The sequence below is a fragment of the Anser brachyrhynchus genome (assembly GCF_964034855.1).
Source record: "Anser brachyrhynchus genome assembly, chromosome: 9".
Taxonomy (NCBI): Eukaryota; Metazoa; Chordata; class Aves; order Anseriformes; family Anatidae; genus Anser; species Anser brachyrhynchus.
Window position 1 is genome coordinate 272061 of NC_137703.1, and position 15616 is coordinate 287676.

The window sequence follows — 15616 nt, forward strand, 5'->3', positions numbered from 1 at the left end:
TGGGACAGTATTACTGGGTATAATCTCCAGAAGTAATACAAATGTACTAAATATACTACAGAGATGATAACTTACGGGTAATCTTACATACTGGAAGAGTCCCTGATTCAAGACAGGCAACATTCATTGAAAGCAGGACTGTGGCTCTCACAAAAGACTGCTGACAGAAAACAGCAAAACGTCTTCAAGCACACAGAAAAATTTAACTGAACCATCCAGGAAACTGAACAGAACAGTAGCAGGCAGTAGTGCAGAACAAGTATATTGGCTCCAGCTAAAGGAACTGTGAATTAAGAAAGAGGAAGGCAGTCTGACAACATTGTCCTGTAGGCACTGTGTTAAAAATTCCTATATTGTACACAGCAATCAAAAGACTGAGAAACAGAAACACTTTAAATTTTTTGGTGCCAGAAATACCCTGGGGCATCTCGTTGCGCAAATATAGTGGTTGTTGGAATCAGTCATTTTCAATGGTTTGCTATTGCACAAGCAAGTACAGTACCTCTGATATTAAGCAACCCAAAGACACTCTATGGGCCCCCAATTTACCCAAGACAAAAGTTCTTTTGTTCACAGTGTTAAGAATTACATGCAGCACTGATAACATCCAGATAGGTCAGGAGTGAAATACAGTGAATTTTCAAAGTGCCAACTGTAAGGTTTATTCATGGTGCAGATTTATTTTATTACTTCTGCAGATCTGTACTAGCCATATCTAACAGGCATGGATTACTCCTGTGCTATACCTAGTTTGGGTCTAGAAAGAGCTTTATTACCTGTAGGTGGTGCAAAGCCCACACTAGTAAATCCTTCCAGGGAAAGCATGGAAAGCATGCAGACATATCTAAACTATCTTTGCAATGTGCTTCCAGAATCAGAAGTTCTGGAGAGTATAGCACAGAGATGCCAGTGTGTCCTTCAATGTGATTTCTCCAGAGGCACATAGATGTCATCTGATCCCCAAGTAAAGCCTCCTGGAACCCACAGACTGCAGCGCAGAGCCACCCACTTCATTCTGTGGAAGTGGATTAGCACCAGCTTTGAGAGGACCATAAGAAACCCAGGCTAGATCTTCATACAATTTCAGATTTGTGGTTCTCTACATGATGCTCCTAAGTTAAAGATAGCTATACTACATGAATGCAGACAGGCTTGTGCTGAAAACTGCAGCTTCCTACATCAGCAGCCATTATCTGTAAGAAATTCTGACGTGAGAAAATCAGAAGACCTAAAGAAACATCCAGGTCAAAGAACATAAATGAAGTTTACCAGTAAGTGATCTTTCCAGGTTCCCTGCAAACTCAGTGGTAGCTGGAATACTCAAGATAAATGATGCACAGAAAGGAAATGCCATCATGTTACAGACAAATCCAGAGGCAACAGAGAGAGGCACTGGCAGTACTAATGCAAGACTTCCAGCTCTCTTAGTCTTCCTAAATGAACTAACAGCCCAGAAATCCTGCAGTTTGGCAGAGCAGTTAAAGCTACTGAATGATCCATCAGAAAACCTAATGCAGTAGTGCTGTTCAAGCTGCAAACAATACCATTTGCCACTGGAGTTTTCACAGATGAAGAAAGGGTAAAAGGACTTCTTGGTGGACTGAACAATTCCATTACACAAATAGTTGGATACAAAACTTTGAGATGGTTGGCAGAAATGTGCATATGCTGCACATTGCATCTGAGTACATGGGACAAATCCAACCATTTGGAGTTTACTGGGCAGGGGTTGTTCAATGTGTTCTGAATGTGCACTAAAGCCATCAACGGCTTTGAAAATCACAGTCACCCTCCTATGGTGGGTTGGCCACCCCCAGACAGCAACTAAACACCCACCCTGTCACACACTCAATCCCCAGCGCCACACAGCAGGGTGGGGGAGAGGATTGGAAGAATGAAAGCATGAAAAAATTGTGCATTGAGATAAAGACAGTTTAGTAAGTGAAGCAAAGCTGTGCACGCAAGCAAAGCATAATAAAGAATTTATTCAGTATTTCTCATTGGCAGGCAGTTTAGCCACTTTCTAAAAAGGAGGGCCTCAGCGCTTGCACAGGTTACTTGGGAAGACAAATGCCACAACCATTAATGTCCCCCCCTTCCTCCTCCTTTCCTTAGCATTTTATTGCTGAGCACAAGGCCACACAGTATGGAATGTCCCTTTGATCAGTTCAGGCCAGCAGAGTCCCCTCCCAGCTTCTGGTGCATCCCAGCCTGCTGGTGGTGGGGCAGCTGTGTGTGGTGGTGGGAAATAGAGTGGGGGTAAGAAGAAAGCCTCCATCCACACTGTGCAAGCTCTGCTCGGCAACAGCCAAAACACTGCTCTGTTATCAGCACTCACTGTTCTGGTCAGGAATCCAAAACACAGCACCATACCTGCTGCTATGAAATTAATTCCGTCCCAGCCAAACACAGTACAAAAGTACAGCAAATGCACAGCACTTGCATAAGACACTAAATGTTTCTGTCAAGTGCTGGACTTTCAGTTCAGGTGCGGTATAGCTGGCCTGGTGTAGTCTGCAGTACCTTCCAGTCAGGATGCTGGAACTCATAATTCAAAACAAAAATAAAAAATCTTTAAGCTCTACCCAAACCATGTCTGGATAAAAAAGGAAGCCACATCTAGAGACAACTGGACATACTGCAGCTCCACTGAGCTAGCTTCTTCACCGGAGATGAGGTTGCAGATATTGTCTAATACCTCAAACTTTCTGACTGCACACAGTGACCATGGCAAGACAAATCTGGGCATAAACCAAAATAAACTAGCAAGTGATTTGCGTTTTGCTACATATGAAAAATTACCACCCCAAACTAATCTTCTTCGTTACAGAAAACATCTTTATACATTGTAAAGCTAAACAATCTGATCGTACTAGTCCTGTGCATGCTTCTCAACATTTTATGACAAAAAATATGACTGCCTCCTTTCACTGTGGAAAAAAAAAACTATGGAAGCTCTGAAATGATACATTTAATATGGTTGAACCTTCTGCAGAATAAATTAAAACCAAGATTCAGTTTTGCTGGAAACCCTTTCTGTGACCTGTTTTGTGTTGAGCACCATCACGTATTTTTACCTGATCTATGCTTGCAAAAAATGACACTGAGGTTTACAAATCCATGCAAATTAAAACACTGCCCTAGACAGGGCAATTCCAAAAGTCTCAACAGACTATTTGATTCTTGCTATTATTACCCCATAGTTTGTACAGTAATTGATAATTAAGCATGCTTTCATATGTAATTACTTACATCCTTCTAGACATTTTCTTTACAGAATCAATACCAATAAAATCTGTGGTCACATTTATCTACCATACAATTGTGGCAACGCTTATGATCACTTACAAATACTTCCCTCTCTTTTTCCTCTACAGCTTCCCTTCCCTCCCCTCTTCCCTGCCTCATATTTCCTGTTCATAACACTATTATGTAACACCAGGTAGATCTTATCCCGCAAAGCTATCTACTTGGGCAAAAACCACCATCTAGACAGAACTCCAGTCTCTTCAAAAGATGTGTGGAAAAGTATGATCACATATTACAAGACCAAGAGTTCCCACTGCTTTCAAATTCTTACTGTATGAGTTATTCAAACAACAAGAAAGAAAAATATTTTTGGAGAAGACAATAAGTTGCTTTTCTGAAAGGTAAGCGACAATGATACCCATAGGCATAACAAAAAATTATAGTACCTGAAAATATCTCCAGGCACGTTTGGTATGTCTTATATTGGCTAGATTTAAAATTAATAGTGAATCTGTAAATATAGGAGTTGGAATAAAAAGAATCTCAACAATGGAAAAACCACCCCTGGGTGGTATATATGCAAGCTTATTTTGAGAAAAGTCTTTTACTTCACTGCTTTTCCTGGAACTAGCCCAAACTGTTACTGATTCTCTTTTACCATTCTCAACTGAATTCCTGTACTGAAAAGTCCAGTAACACTTTTTTGTACGAAGCTGATAACTCTTTGTCAATGAAGGTTTGAATGAGCCCAGCCGAGTCAAAGGAAGGTCCTGTGCCAACTGCTGTGAGCAATGTAACAGTACAACAACATTCTACAAATCTCTGTTCCATATGATATAATCATATGCCACATTTTTGTGCTACTTACTTGGCTTTATTACTGACTGCTATGTCATATTTGAATTCTGAATTTATATTAGAACGTTATGAGGAACATAACACAGTTTGAGTTAAAAAAGAAAAACTTGCAGTTTAAGCTCGAACTAGGTTGCCCAATATGAATACCAATTTCAGTTCAATGACACATCTAATAAATAAGCAATGCCTTAACAGCTCTTTTCAGCCTGTGTTTTGGGGAGCCTTAGAACTTCTGGACTGATTCTGAGAGGTCCAAGGATAACTAACGTCTTCTGAAAGCTTAAATTCCCTAGGCAGGGTTTGCTATTCCCACTGGAAGATTTCTAAGGTTCTGCAAACAAACAAAAAATTTAAGAAGATCAATTCTACCACCATATGGCAAAGGAGATTGGATATAATATAGCAGATGAAAAGTAGTCACCCTTCTAGCAGACTGATTTAAGGTGCCTTTGAATTCAGTTCTCTTGGGAGAAACAAATTTGTTTTGTAATATGAAATAAGTCTCTTCATTAAACAGCTGTTACACAACTTTCTAGCTCAAATGAAAGTGAATAAAAATGTAGCGCTAAGTTCCAAACCTGGAGTATTTGGCCACAGTCTCACTGCAGTCCATGGATTTATGAAGACTTATTTCACATCTCAATTAGTCCTATGCAATTTTCTTTTTCCAGTTAGATGGAAAATGAAAAAATTCTTTTATTGGTTTTATTTGTTTTTAAATTAATAATGATACTCTAGCGAATCAGGTTTTCTGACATTGTGTGAGACCTTTCTGTTATATACTAAGTTCTGGGTACATACTAGGCAAGGATTATTTTGTGGGCAAGACAATTTGCAAGTCACAGAAGCCAAAACATGCAAGCATAAATTGTTTCTGACACATGCGTTGAACTGATTGTAACAACTTTTATTATTTTAGTGTCAAAAGTGTCTCGATGCAATTCTGGATCTTTTTCTCTACTCTGTTTATGGGCAGTCCAGAGACTAATTCATATGAGCTGGCCAGTGCCAGGTGTCATTCACACAACACAGTTTGATTAAAACCACATGTCTATAGAAGTGAAAAAAATAAAAGAAAAAAGAAAGAACCCAGCCATATTACAATTTTGACTTAGTCACGATATTGTGAGGAAAAAAAGACTAGGCTCCCCTCCTCTTCTCTCTCTCTTTCTGCCAACAAAGAACTGCTTGTTTCACTTATTTCCCAGAAACAGCATTAGCCTTCCAACAGGGTCAGCAAAAAAATGCTGCTTTTCAGTTCTAGTGCATTTTGTTCCAAAAATCTGTAAAGTATTAAACCAAAAAGTTGTACTAAGTAGTTGTACTTTCTCTATGGACCCAGTACATAAAGAGTCCTTTATTCAGATTTCTGGGCAGAAAATAGCTATGCAGAAATTTCTCACAGTTTGAACCATTATGTTCATTTCTATGATATGTACATGTAACTATTTTTTCCTGTCTTCAGTGCATCAAGATTTAAAAAATAAAAAAAATGCAGGTGCAGCATCAAAGCTATGATTTAGCAGGAAATTATTTCGAAGTTTACAGATTTACTCTGTAGGAACTTAGGTACTTCCTTTTAAATAACCTAAGAAATAACAACAAATAACAGTGGGGAATGCTTGACTGGGGAAGACAGCATTAATGTTAATGACCAATTACTGATAACCTTTATTATTTAAAATACGTATTAAATTATTTTTTTTGCTTGCAATTGTTTCATGAAATCTTTAGCTTTTACATTCCATCTAGTTTTCAACTGTGAAGATGACACTCCAGTCTCGCACTAGCACATGTTTAGATTATTATTAACCCTGAAGGGAAATGCTTACAACAACAGGAACTTCTTGATGTTGAAATTAAAAATTGCTAGATTTTGAAAAAAATACCAACATCTCTTAAACACATCAACTTTTAACATTTCAGATTTACTAGACAGTTGGCTGCTGGTGTAAAGGTCTGTATTTGTGTAATATGCAGGAAAGGTTTATCTCACAGGGGCAAATGGGTTCTGGGACAGGAATTAGCAGGGCTCATTTGGAGAGCTTTAAACCAGATTCGAATACGGACAGGGTTGTAGCTGGGCCTGCACCAGTGGGGCAGTGCTGTAGCACTGAGGAAGACCGTGAGGTCTTAGAGACCATGACGTCTTATGACCATGAGGTCCCTAGGGTGAAATCATCGTGCTCAGCTCACTCCCTGAAGTGTCTGTACACCAATGCACGCAGTATTGGGAATAGGCAGGAGAAGTTAGAAATCCGTGTTCGGTCAGGAGATCGTGATCTGGTGGCAATTACAAAGGTGACAATTACATGGTGGGACAGCTCACATCACTGGAATGTTGTCATAGATGGGTATGTCCTGCTCAGGAAAGACAGGCCAGCAAGGTGAGGTGGTGGAGTTGCTCTTTATGTGAGTGAGTACTTGTATTGAGTACTGTCCAGGGCCAGATGAGGAGTGAGTTGAGAGTCTGTGGGTGAGAATTAAGGGACAGGCTGGCATGGGTGATACTGTTACGGGTGTCTATTACAGGCCACCAGATCAGGATGAGGAAGTTGACGAGGCCTTCTACAGGCAGCTGATAGCAGCCTCAAGATTACAGATCCTGGTTATCCTTGGGGATTTCAACTACGCTGACATTTGCTGGAAGGCCTACTCAGCCATCCATCCACAGTCCAGGAGGTTCCTCCAGTGCATTGAGGATAAATTCCTGATGCAAATGGTGGATGTGCCAATTAGGAGAGGAGCACTGCTGGATCTTGTCCTCACTAACAAGGAGGGTCTAGCTGAAGCGGTGAAGGCTGAGGGCAGCCTTGGCTGCAGTGACCATGAGACAGTGGAGTTTGGGATCTCATGTGGTAGGAACAGAATACCAACCAGAATCACAACCCTGGAATTCAGTAGGGTGAACTTTGGCCTTTTCAAGCAATTGCTAGGGGAAATCTCATGGGACAAGGTACTCAATGTATTCATCAACAACTAGATGAGGGAATAGAGTGCACTGTCAGCAAGTTTGCTGATGATACTAAACTGGGAGGAGTGGCTGACACGCCAGAAGGCTGTGCTGCCATCCAGTAAGACCTAGACATGCTGGAGAGTTGGGCGGGGAAAAACTGAATGAAATATAACAAGGGCAAGTGTAGAGTCCTGCACCTGGGCAAGAACAACTCCAGGCACCAGTGTAAGTTGGGGACTGGCCTGTTGGAGAGCTGCATAGGGGAAAGGGACTTGGGGGTCCTGGTGGACAGCTGCATGACCATGAGGCAGCACGGTGCCCTTGTTGCCAAGAAGGCCAATGGCATCCTGGGGTGTATCAGATGGGCTGTGGTTAGTAGGTTGAGAGAGGTTCTCCTCCCCTTCTACTCTGCCCTGGCAAGACCACATCTGGAATATTGCGTCCAGTTCTCGGCCCCTCAGTTCAAGAAGGACAGGGAACTGCCTGAGAGAGTCCAGCACAGAGCCACAAGGATGATTAAGGGAGTGGAGCATCTCGCTTATGAGGAAAGGCTGAAGGAGCTGGGTCTCTAGCTTGGAGGAGACTGAGGGGTGGCCTTATTAATGTTTATTAATATGTAAAGGTGAGTGTCATGACGGAGCCAGGCTCTTCTTGGTAACATCTAATGATAGGACAAGAGGCAGTGGGTGCAAGCTGGGACATAGGAGGTTCCACTTAAATATGAGAAGAAACTTTTTCACGGTGAGGATGACAAAACACTGGAACAGACTGCCCAGGGGGGTTGTGGAGTCTCCTTCTCTGGAGACATTCAAAACCCACCTGGACGCGTTCCTGTGTGACCTGATCTAGGTGTTCCTGCTCCAGCAGGGGTATTGGACTGGGCGATCTTTCAAGGTCCCTTCCAATCCCTAACATTCTGTGATTCTGTGTCATACACACATCTGGATTGAATTTACCTGATACTGAAATTAATTTCTGTTAATCTCTATAGCTGCTAGCCTCTGTCTTTAAAACACATGCAAATTCTTAATTTGAAATCAATAAATTGTTGGTTTTAATTATAAATAACAACAAAGAAAATTCTTTCCCAGAGCTGCGTTGTAAAACTGACATTCCCACAGAATGTACTAGTCCCCTACAACAATTCCAGCTCTCCTGTAAGAATTATTTTATTAACCAGAAGCAGGTGCCAAAATTATTCACATTGACCATAACTGGGTTGTGTCAGCTTCTTTCAGGATGTCCAGTAATTAAAAATGACCTGAAACAGGAAGCCTTTCCACCATGTAGGTGGTGTGTGGGTATGGGCTACAGAGGGGGAAAATGTGTTCCTGTCAATGTTACACATTTGTAGCCACATTTCCAGCCGATGCAAACCACGTCTTGCAAAATCTAGACCATTTAATGTATGATAGTTGTCACTAAAATACATACTGTTTTTAAACACCTTAGGGGTTTCCTATCTCCAGATCACTTTGACACAGTAACCAAAACTGTATTTTATCACCTTCAAACAATAGTAGCTACACCTCTTTTATCCTGGCAGGATATGGAAACCTTGCTTCATGTGTTTATTGCTCTTAAACAGGTATACTGCATTGTTTTATTGGTTGGATTTCCTGGCTGACTGAAAAAAAAAAAGAAAGCAGACGCAAAGTGCCATAGAACCTGTTTGTCCAGACCCAGTTAAATTACCTAGAGCAATACAGCTGAAAGCTAAACTTTTTAGATTTGTGGATGAATTTCTAGAACAGAAACAGTTGTCAGTGTGTAAGAGGTTCTCCACATTAAACTCTACTGTGTAATACATAATGGCTTTCACATTACAGAACCAATGTATTTAATAGTTAAAAGTATCCTGTTCATATCACTTGGATCATACCTACTGGTGGATTTTGATCACAGAATCACAGAATGGCTGAGGCTGAAAGGGACTTCTGGAGGTCACCTGGTCCAACCCGCCTGCTCAAGCAGGTACACCTAGAGCAGGTTGCCCAGGACCATGTAGAGTTGATTGACAGAGTAAGCTTCTAAGGTAAGAAGCTTTCCCTTCTTCAGTAGGAAAAAAAAATCAAACAATTCTCCATATGGAGTTTAACACAGTAAGTTAGTATGGTTCATCTCTTAGAATCAATGCATACATTGACCATAAACAGATTAACACTGGGCTTTCCATTGTCTTATGCCTGAAAAGCCTGACCTATTAAATGGAGATAATATTACCAGCTTCTACCACAGATGTGCCATGATGTTTTATTTTTCTTACTCTGTATTTACACATTATATAATCAGGTGAAAGTGCAGGTATCAAGAGCAGACAAAAGTATATATAGTAACCTTCTCCCTCTGCCAGAAATCACTGTCTATTATTATGTACATATTACACATTCTAAAACTCTACCATCTAATGTTGATTAGTCAGCACTCATTTTATTTATGGTGCCAGGCTCCCATCTAATGAAAGCATAAGAACTGCACCAGGAACCTCATATCTGTCACAAAGGTTTTCAAGACCTGACTGCATAAAGTCTTGAGGAGCTTGGTATGACCTCAAAGCTGACTGCTTTGAGCACAAGGTTCAGTTACAGACCTCTCAAGGCCCCTTCCCACCTGAATTATTCTGTGATGGCTAAGGTTTTTAAGTAACAAGGTTTTTAAAGTAACTCACACCTATAAATTCAAGCCAGTTGATACAGAAAACATTACAGAAAACTATTTTTTTGTTGTTGTTTTGTTTGTTTGTTTTCAGAATAACTTGCAAACTGTAAAATTTAAAAGTATTTAAATGAAGACCAGGCAGTTCTCACCAACCAGGCAAAACTACAATGACAAAAGAAATCCCTTTAAAACAGTCTGAAGGCATCAGGTTTAAAATAAAAATGTTTCTGAGTGTTGCGTAATGTAGAATAGAGAAAAACTACAAAACAATCAGAATTTAACTAAAAATAATTGCAAAAGACAAACTTTTATAAGGATCTATTTTTTTCCCTTAAATTTTGCTACACAAAAAAAAACCAACTGTCATCTCTTTTCAGTGACTTTCCAGTGACTGCCATTAAGGCAGACTAGCTTCCTTAGCTCAGACTTAGGCATTTACAGAGAACAGTTTAGTCACTTAAGTGAGGCAGTAGTTTGATCATTAAACTGAGTGCACTACAGCTGCTCTCTGCCTCCTTTCATTTACAGGAAGCCCATGGAGCTTAGTCTCCTAATTCAGGGATCTACATCTGGTGCCAAAAACGAGGGTGCACAAATACTCCTCCTTCCACACAGGGTCTCATTCTACAACACTAATGGAGTTGACTGGTAGTAGGTACGTAATATTTTATCAATCAGTTGAAAAAGGCCATGTTTCAGACTGGGCAGACAACAGATTAATGTGCAGATTCAGAACCAAAGTAAATGGTATTTGTGAAGCACTCATGAAGAAATGAAAAATGCAGTGCTTCTGGTTGTCTTTCGTCAGAAGCTGATCATTTTCCATCTGGCATTCCAACAACAAAATAGTTAAAAGACTGCTGTTAATTTTGCCCTTTCCTTAGAAAAACAACAAAGGTAAAATATTTAAAAAGGTTAGACCGAACAAATCTGAGTATTTACTAACCTGCAACAACATGCTTTCAGAATCTGAGATAAATTTCCCTTTCCATTCAAGAAACTTCACTGAACTTTGTGGTCTTTTGTAAGCAAACACAGAAACCCACCTACCATGTATTATTAGTTTTATGTTAATTTAACGCGATGCATCAAAGAAAGAAATGCCTTCAGATGCCTTTGTTATACAACATTTAAAAAGCAATGCTTTAAATGTTGGTGAGAAAACAAACACTGCTAATGTTATAAGAAAGCCAGTATGTGTAGCTCAAAACAGAAAACATAAATCTGCAGTAAGAAGGTAGAAAAGTACAGCAGATTTTTTAAGGTATGTCTACCAATTTCAGTGAATTTTCACTACAGGTTTCTCTCTGTCTCAAGCATAACCATACTATGATGTGGTATCACTTAGTCACACTGTGCTTTTGTCAGAATGTTTATAAGTGCCTTTGTACACTTCCCAGCAAATATTGCTGAAAGGAGTTTATAAACCAAAGCAACAAGCTCTACAGAACACAAAATATTTTCCATCTCTTTATAAGAAGCATAGCAAGGAAAACACGTGTTAGTAATTGGAAGTGCAGACCATTATGCAGACCTGGAATACTTAGATCCTTTTCTTGTAGGTGGCACATCTTCAAAAGAAAACTTTTTAAATTCCTACAGTACCAAAAAATGTGAAGGCAAAAGACAGATGCATAGACTTCAATTACTAAAAAGTTACAAATTATGTCCAGAAGAGTTTAACTTGTTATCCAGTTTCCATTTTTCCTCTGATGTCTGTAGGATGTTGGCACAAACACTTCTGGCTAGAGGTCTCACCACCAGACCAAAGAATTGCTGCTCAGTTCAGAGTCTGAGCAGACCCAAGAAAACAATTTTAGAAGTTATACTTTTGTATCACAGAAGAGTAGAAAGGTATCCCCGTTCCTTTTGGCCAGGATAATTTCAAAACAGAGATGTTCTACTTTAACACCAGAAACTGCACTCATATGCATTTTAAACGGTCACACGAATAATTGAGAAGCTACTGCATCCTGTACAGATATGTAAGTACTTATAAGTACATACAGAAATTACAAGATTGTGATGATGTATATATGTGTTTATATATATATCCACAATTTCTAAATAAAATCTTTTGCTGTTCTATTTTTTTAAAAAATAGCGTTATACTTGGTGTGTTCAAGCAGGTGGTGGACTGGAAAATCATGCACGGTGATGCTGAATTTAATAACAGGGTGCAGAAAGTGTTACTCTACTGTGTAACCAGTTTTTTGCTTCCAAAGAAGTGCCACAGCATGCCTTTAGAAAGCCATCTGAACACGGTAAAGCTCACCAAAACATGTTGATAAAATATTTTCTTGACTAAATAAATATGGACATTATGGAAATTTCTATATATTTGTAGTGGGAAAATGTTTAATAAATGCGGTTGCAGACCAGAACCACTATGCTAAGCACTGTATGAACACCTAACAACAACAGTACCTTGTCTATAATGTGAAGGATACTGAATAAAATATTGTCTGTAGTTGATGTGACAGATTTTCAAGTCTGTGGAATTGACCCTGTTGGGCATCTGAAGTCCCTTCAAGAACAGACTCTTTATTAGGTATTGGCTTTTATTTCTAACCATTTGTATCCTGAGAAATACCCTCCTCTAAGCTTCAATATGCAAGTATTTCAGTACACAATTTGTCTTTGATTAACCTCACTTCACTTCCATTGATGCATTGGGGGAAAAAGCTTGTTGAACACCGTGCTGATTTATGGGACTTCCTCTATTTCTTCATTATAGTGAACAGATGTCAATGTAAGCTGAGGAGATGGTATGAACAAACAAAAAAACCCCTGTCTTACTCTTACCTCTTGGCCATTTCAAAATCAGGATGGCCAGATCAACATAAAGCAGTTGTGGTTTGAAATAACGTGCAGACCAACTGTTAGTTTTGCCATGTAGTATGACAGCCTACAGTACACCCTAGCCTTTCATTCTTTACTTAGGTTTCTTATGAGGTCCACTCAGTATATTATCTGCTACTATGTGCTGACTCACATAGCATAACCAGCAATGCCTTTGTACTGAATATAGACAATCAGGACAGTTGTTGAGAGAAAGTATGAACTAAAATGATCTACTTCAGGGGACAACCTAGATATTTAGTATAAATTCAAGACATAAATAAAATGCATTTTGTATTACTGCTATTGGTGACTATCATCAGCCAAATGTTTTCTCAAGTTTTCTTGGTATACGTGAAGAGACAACCCCAATGAACTGCAAATGAGTAATCATGAAATCATGAGATCCACTTACCAAAATTAACTTGAACAAGAATCAGGTTTGTGTTTTTATGACTGCCTATTTGACCCAGTTTTGTGATCTTGAGCCTGTAAGCTGACCTATCTGTTCCTCATTTTCTTGAGAGCTAGAGAAGTTAAAACTACTGGGCTTTGAACTGCAGAAGCAAAAAATTACAGAAAAAATGTCATTCTTAATTATACATGAAAAAGATTTTCTTCCATTTACATTTTTTCTTTAATATTTTCAGAATTTTCATGGTTTTACTTTCACTAAGGTTTATAACAGGCAACTTCAGATGAACATAAGTTGATGCTTAAAGTTAATCTTGAAGTGCTAAACAGGAACACCAACAAAACCACACAACTTACAAAAGGTTTTCAGTTAATTCTTACTGCAAAATAAACTTCTAGTATTCTGCAAGTAGATTCCATTACAGAACCTAACTACGCAAAACAAACAAACAACAAAAACAGCTAAAACCTCTAACCTGAAAAAACACAGGAAAGACTACAGACAGATTACTTAATGCAGAACTTCATGCAGTAAGCTTTGAAAATGATATAGTGGGCTTATAGAGGCTTTATACCACCTCTGAATGAAAAAGCATCAGAAGAGTTTATTTTACTATGTTCTATACTACATCAAAAATTTGTCACAGAAGCTCTAAAATAAAATGCATGAAATGTCAGAACTTCAAACACTTCAAGCAGTGCAAATTCACTTGCTGCCAACTCTGCAGAAGGAAAAAATAAGAAAGTGGAGAACATACTGTTTGGCTTGATAGCAGAATCAGAGCTACCCATTTTGGACCAAAAATTAATTTGGCAAACAAATTAGTAAAAGGTGGCCCTCCTTTCTTGTTTGAATTTCCACCACAGAAACGACATCCAGTACTCACCGAGATTTGGCTGAGACATTGCCATAGACCTTTGCGGTATTGGTGTGGAAGTAGCTGCGGGATGGTGGCTCATGTGATTCAGTGGTTGGTTCATTGTTTTTCGAGGATCTTGCCAAGTCGTAATTTTTTCTATGTGACTGAGAAAGTAAAGATAAAGCATAAGCTTAACAGTAAATGCCCAAGTATATTGTATACATGGTAACGCATAATGCCATGAAAGTCCTATTTGTGTTTCTTATCCCATATCTTTCTACCCTTATCTCAGCCCAACCCATTTGAAATTATCTATCATCTTGTCATTTCTTTAGCCCTTGAACATTTTTTTCTTTTGACCTTCTACCCCCTGCCATTCTAATACTTCATGTGCTACTCCTGAATCAGTTACTTTTACTTGTACAAATGGTGATATCCATTGTGATTTTGAAAATCTGTAATAGACATTTATCTTCCAGACTATTTAATTATTAAAAAATTTTATTCCTGATCTAGCCATTTTTTCTATATACTCATATACATGGCCATTATTCATGAACCAATAGATGGTCATTTTGCTGAGTTTTGAAAACGTGTTTTGCTAGATCCTATTGCTTTATTCCTTACCAACCCATAAAAACTAGCCTGTCTATATGTCTCCAAGAATATCAGAATATATTCTCATTGCCAAAAGGGGCAGATTATGTCCTGTTGACTAATGTGTAACTGCTAATTTCTCTGTAAAGGCACTAACAATTTTTATTGAAAGATAGTTAATGTGGGTCAACAATGCACCCACCACTCTAGTTACATAAAGCCTCATATACCCATATTACACTGAAAAATACAGTGAGATAACTAAAACCTATCATTTCTATAAAATATTTTTGCTACAGAATAAAGTATTGTGAAGGGACTGTGTTTTCATTGAAATGTATCAGTTCAGACAGTAACTTAACAGGACAAGGATTTTAAGTATCAGCATGTATTCGATTTGAAACAAGAGAAAGACAAATAAGAAAAAAAAAAAAGGAATCACCTTAAAGCAATCACCAGTCTGGTATATACCTAGTGATGCTCTGTTTGCATGTGGTTCCATCTTGGCACATCCAGCTTTTGCCCAACTGACTAACCAGGCAACAGATCACAAATTACTGGCTGTACTCAAATAGGTTTTCCTCTTTTTTTTTCTTTTTTTTTTTTTTTCTAGAAAAGTTTAAAAGAGGAAAGTCTTTAAGTAGAACATGTAAAGAAGGATAAAACTTTTAAATGTTCTGTGTATGGAAAACCATTCCAATCCACCTTTCATAAAAGCAATGTCTAACTTAATCTTTACTGAACTCTAACTCAAAACTTCTCATTGCTATTTTCACCTATGGTAGCACTGCCATTAACACTGTGACCAGCTCACAGCTTCAGACTCAGCTGGCCACCAGTATTTCACAAGCAAGTTTCCATCTACTGCCATGTTAACATATCCAAACTCTTTACAGTCAATCTGTGGTATTACCAAAATAATGTGAATTACAAGCAGGAAAAACAAAAAAATACAACCTCCCCCCAACCCAAGACATTTTTTAAAGAACAGAAGAAAGAACCACTGTTTTTATTTAGTCTGCAGCCATTTCCTTTTCTTAATATTTTACATTTAATGTACAGTTACAAAACCGCAACCAAAGATCACACTTTCACTTCTATGCTTGTCTAAATCCCAGCCCCTAAGCAGTTGAGTCTCTTCTTTTCTTCATAGTTTCTGGAATATTTACTACTTGTTATCATT

At 38.7% G+C, this 15616-nt stretch overlaps 1 protein-coding gene across 1 annotated transcript in view; it reads right to left on the reverse strand.

The window, feature by feature from the left end:
• Positions 1-15616, reverse strand: part of WWTR1 (WW domain containing transcription regulator 1) — a 70445-nt gene that overhangs the window by 17137 nt on the left and 37692 nt on the right. The window contains exon 2 of the mRNA XM_080604276.1: positions 13864-14000. Within this exon, the coding sequence (XP_080460402.1) occupies positions 13864-14000 (137 nt within the window). The remainder of the gene's footprint in view (positions 1-13863; positions 14001-15616) is intronic.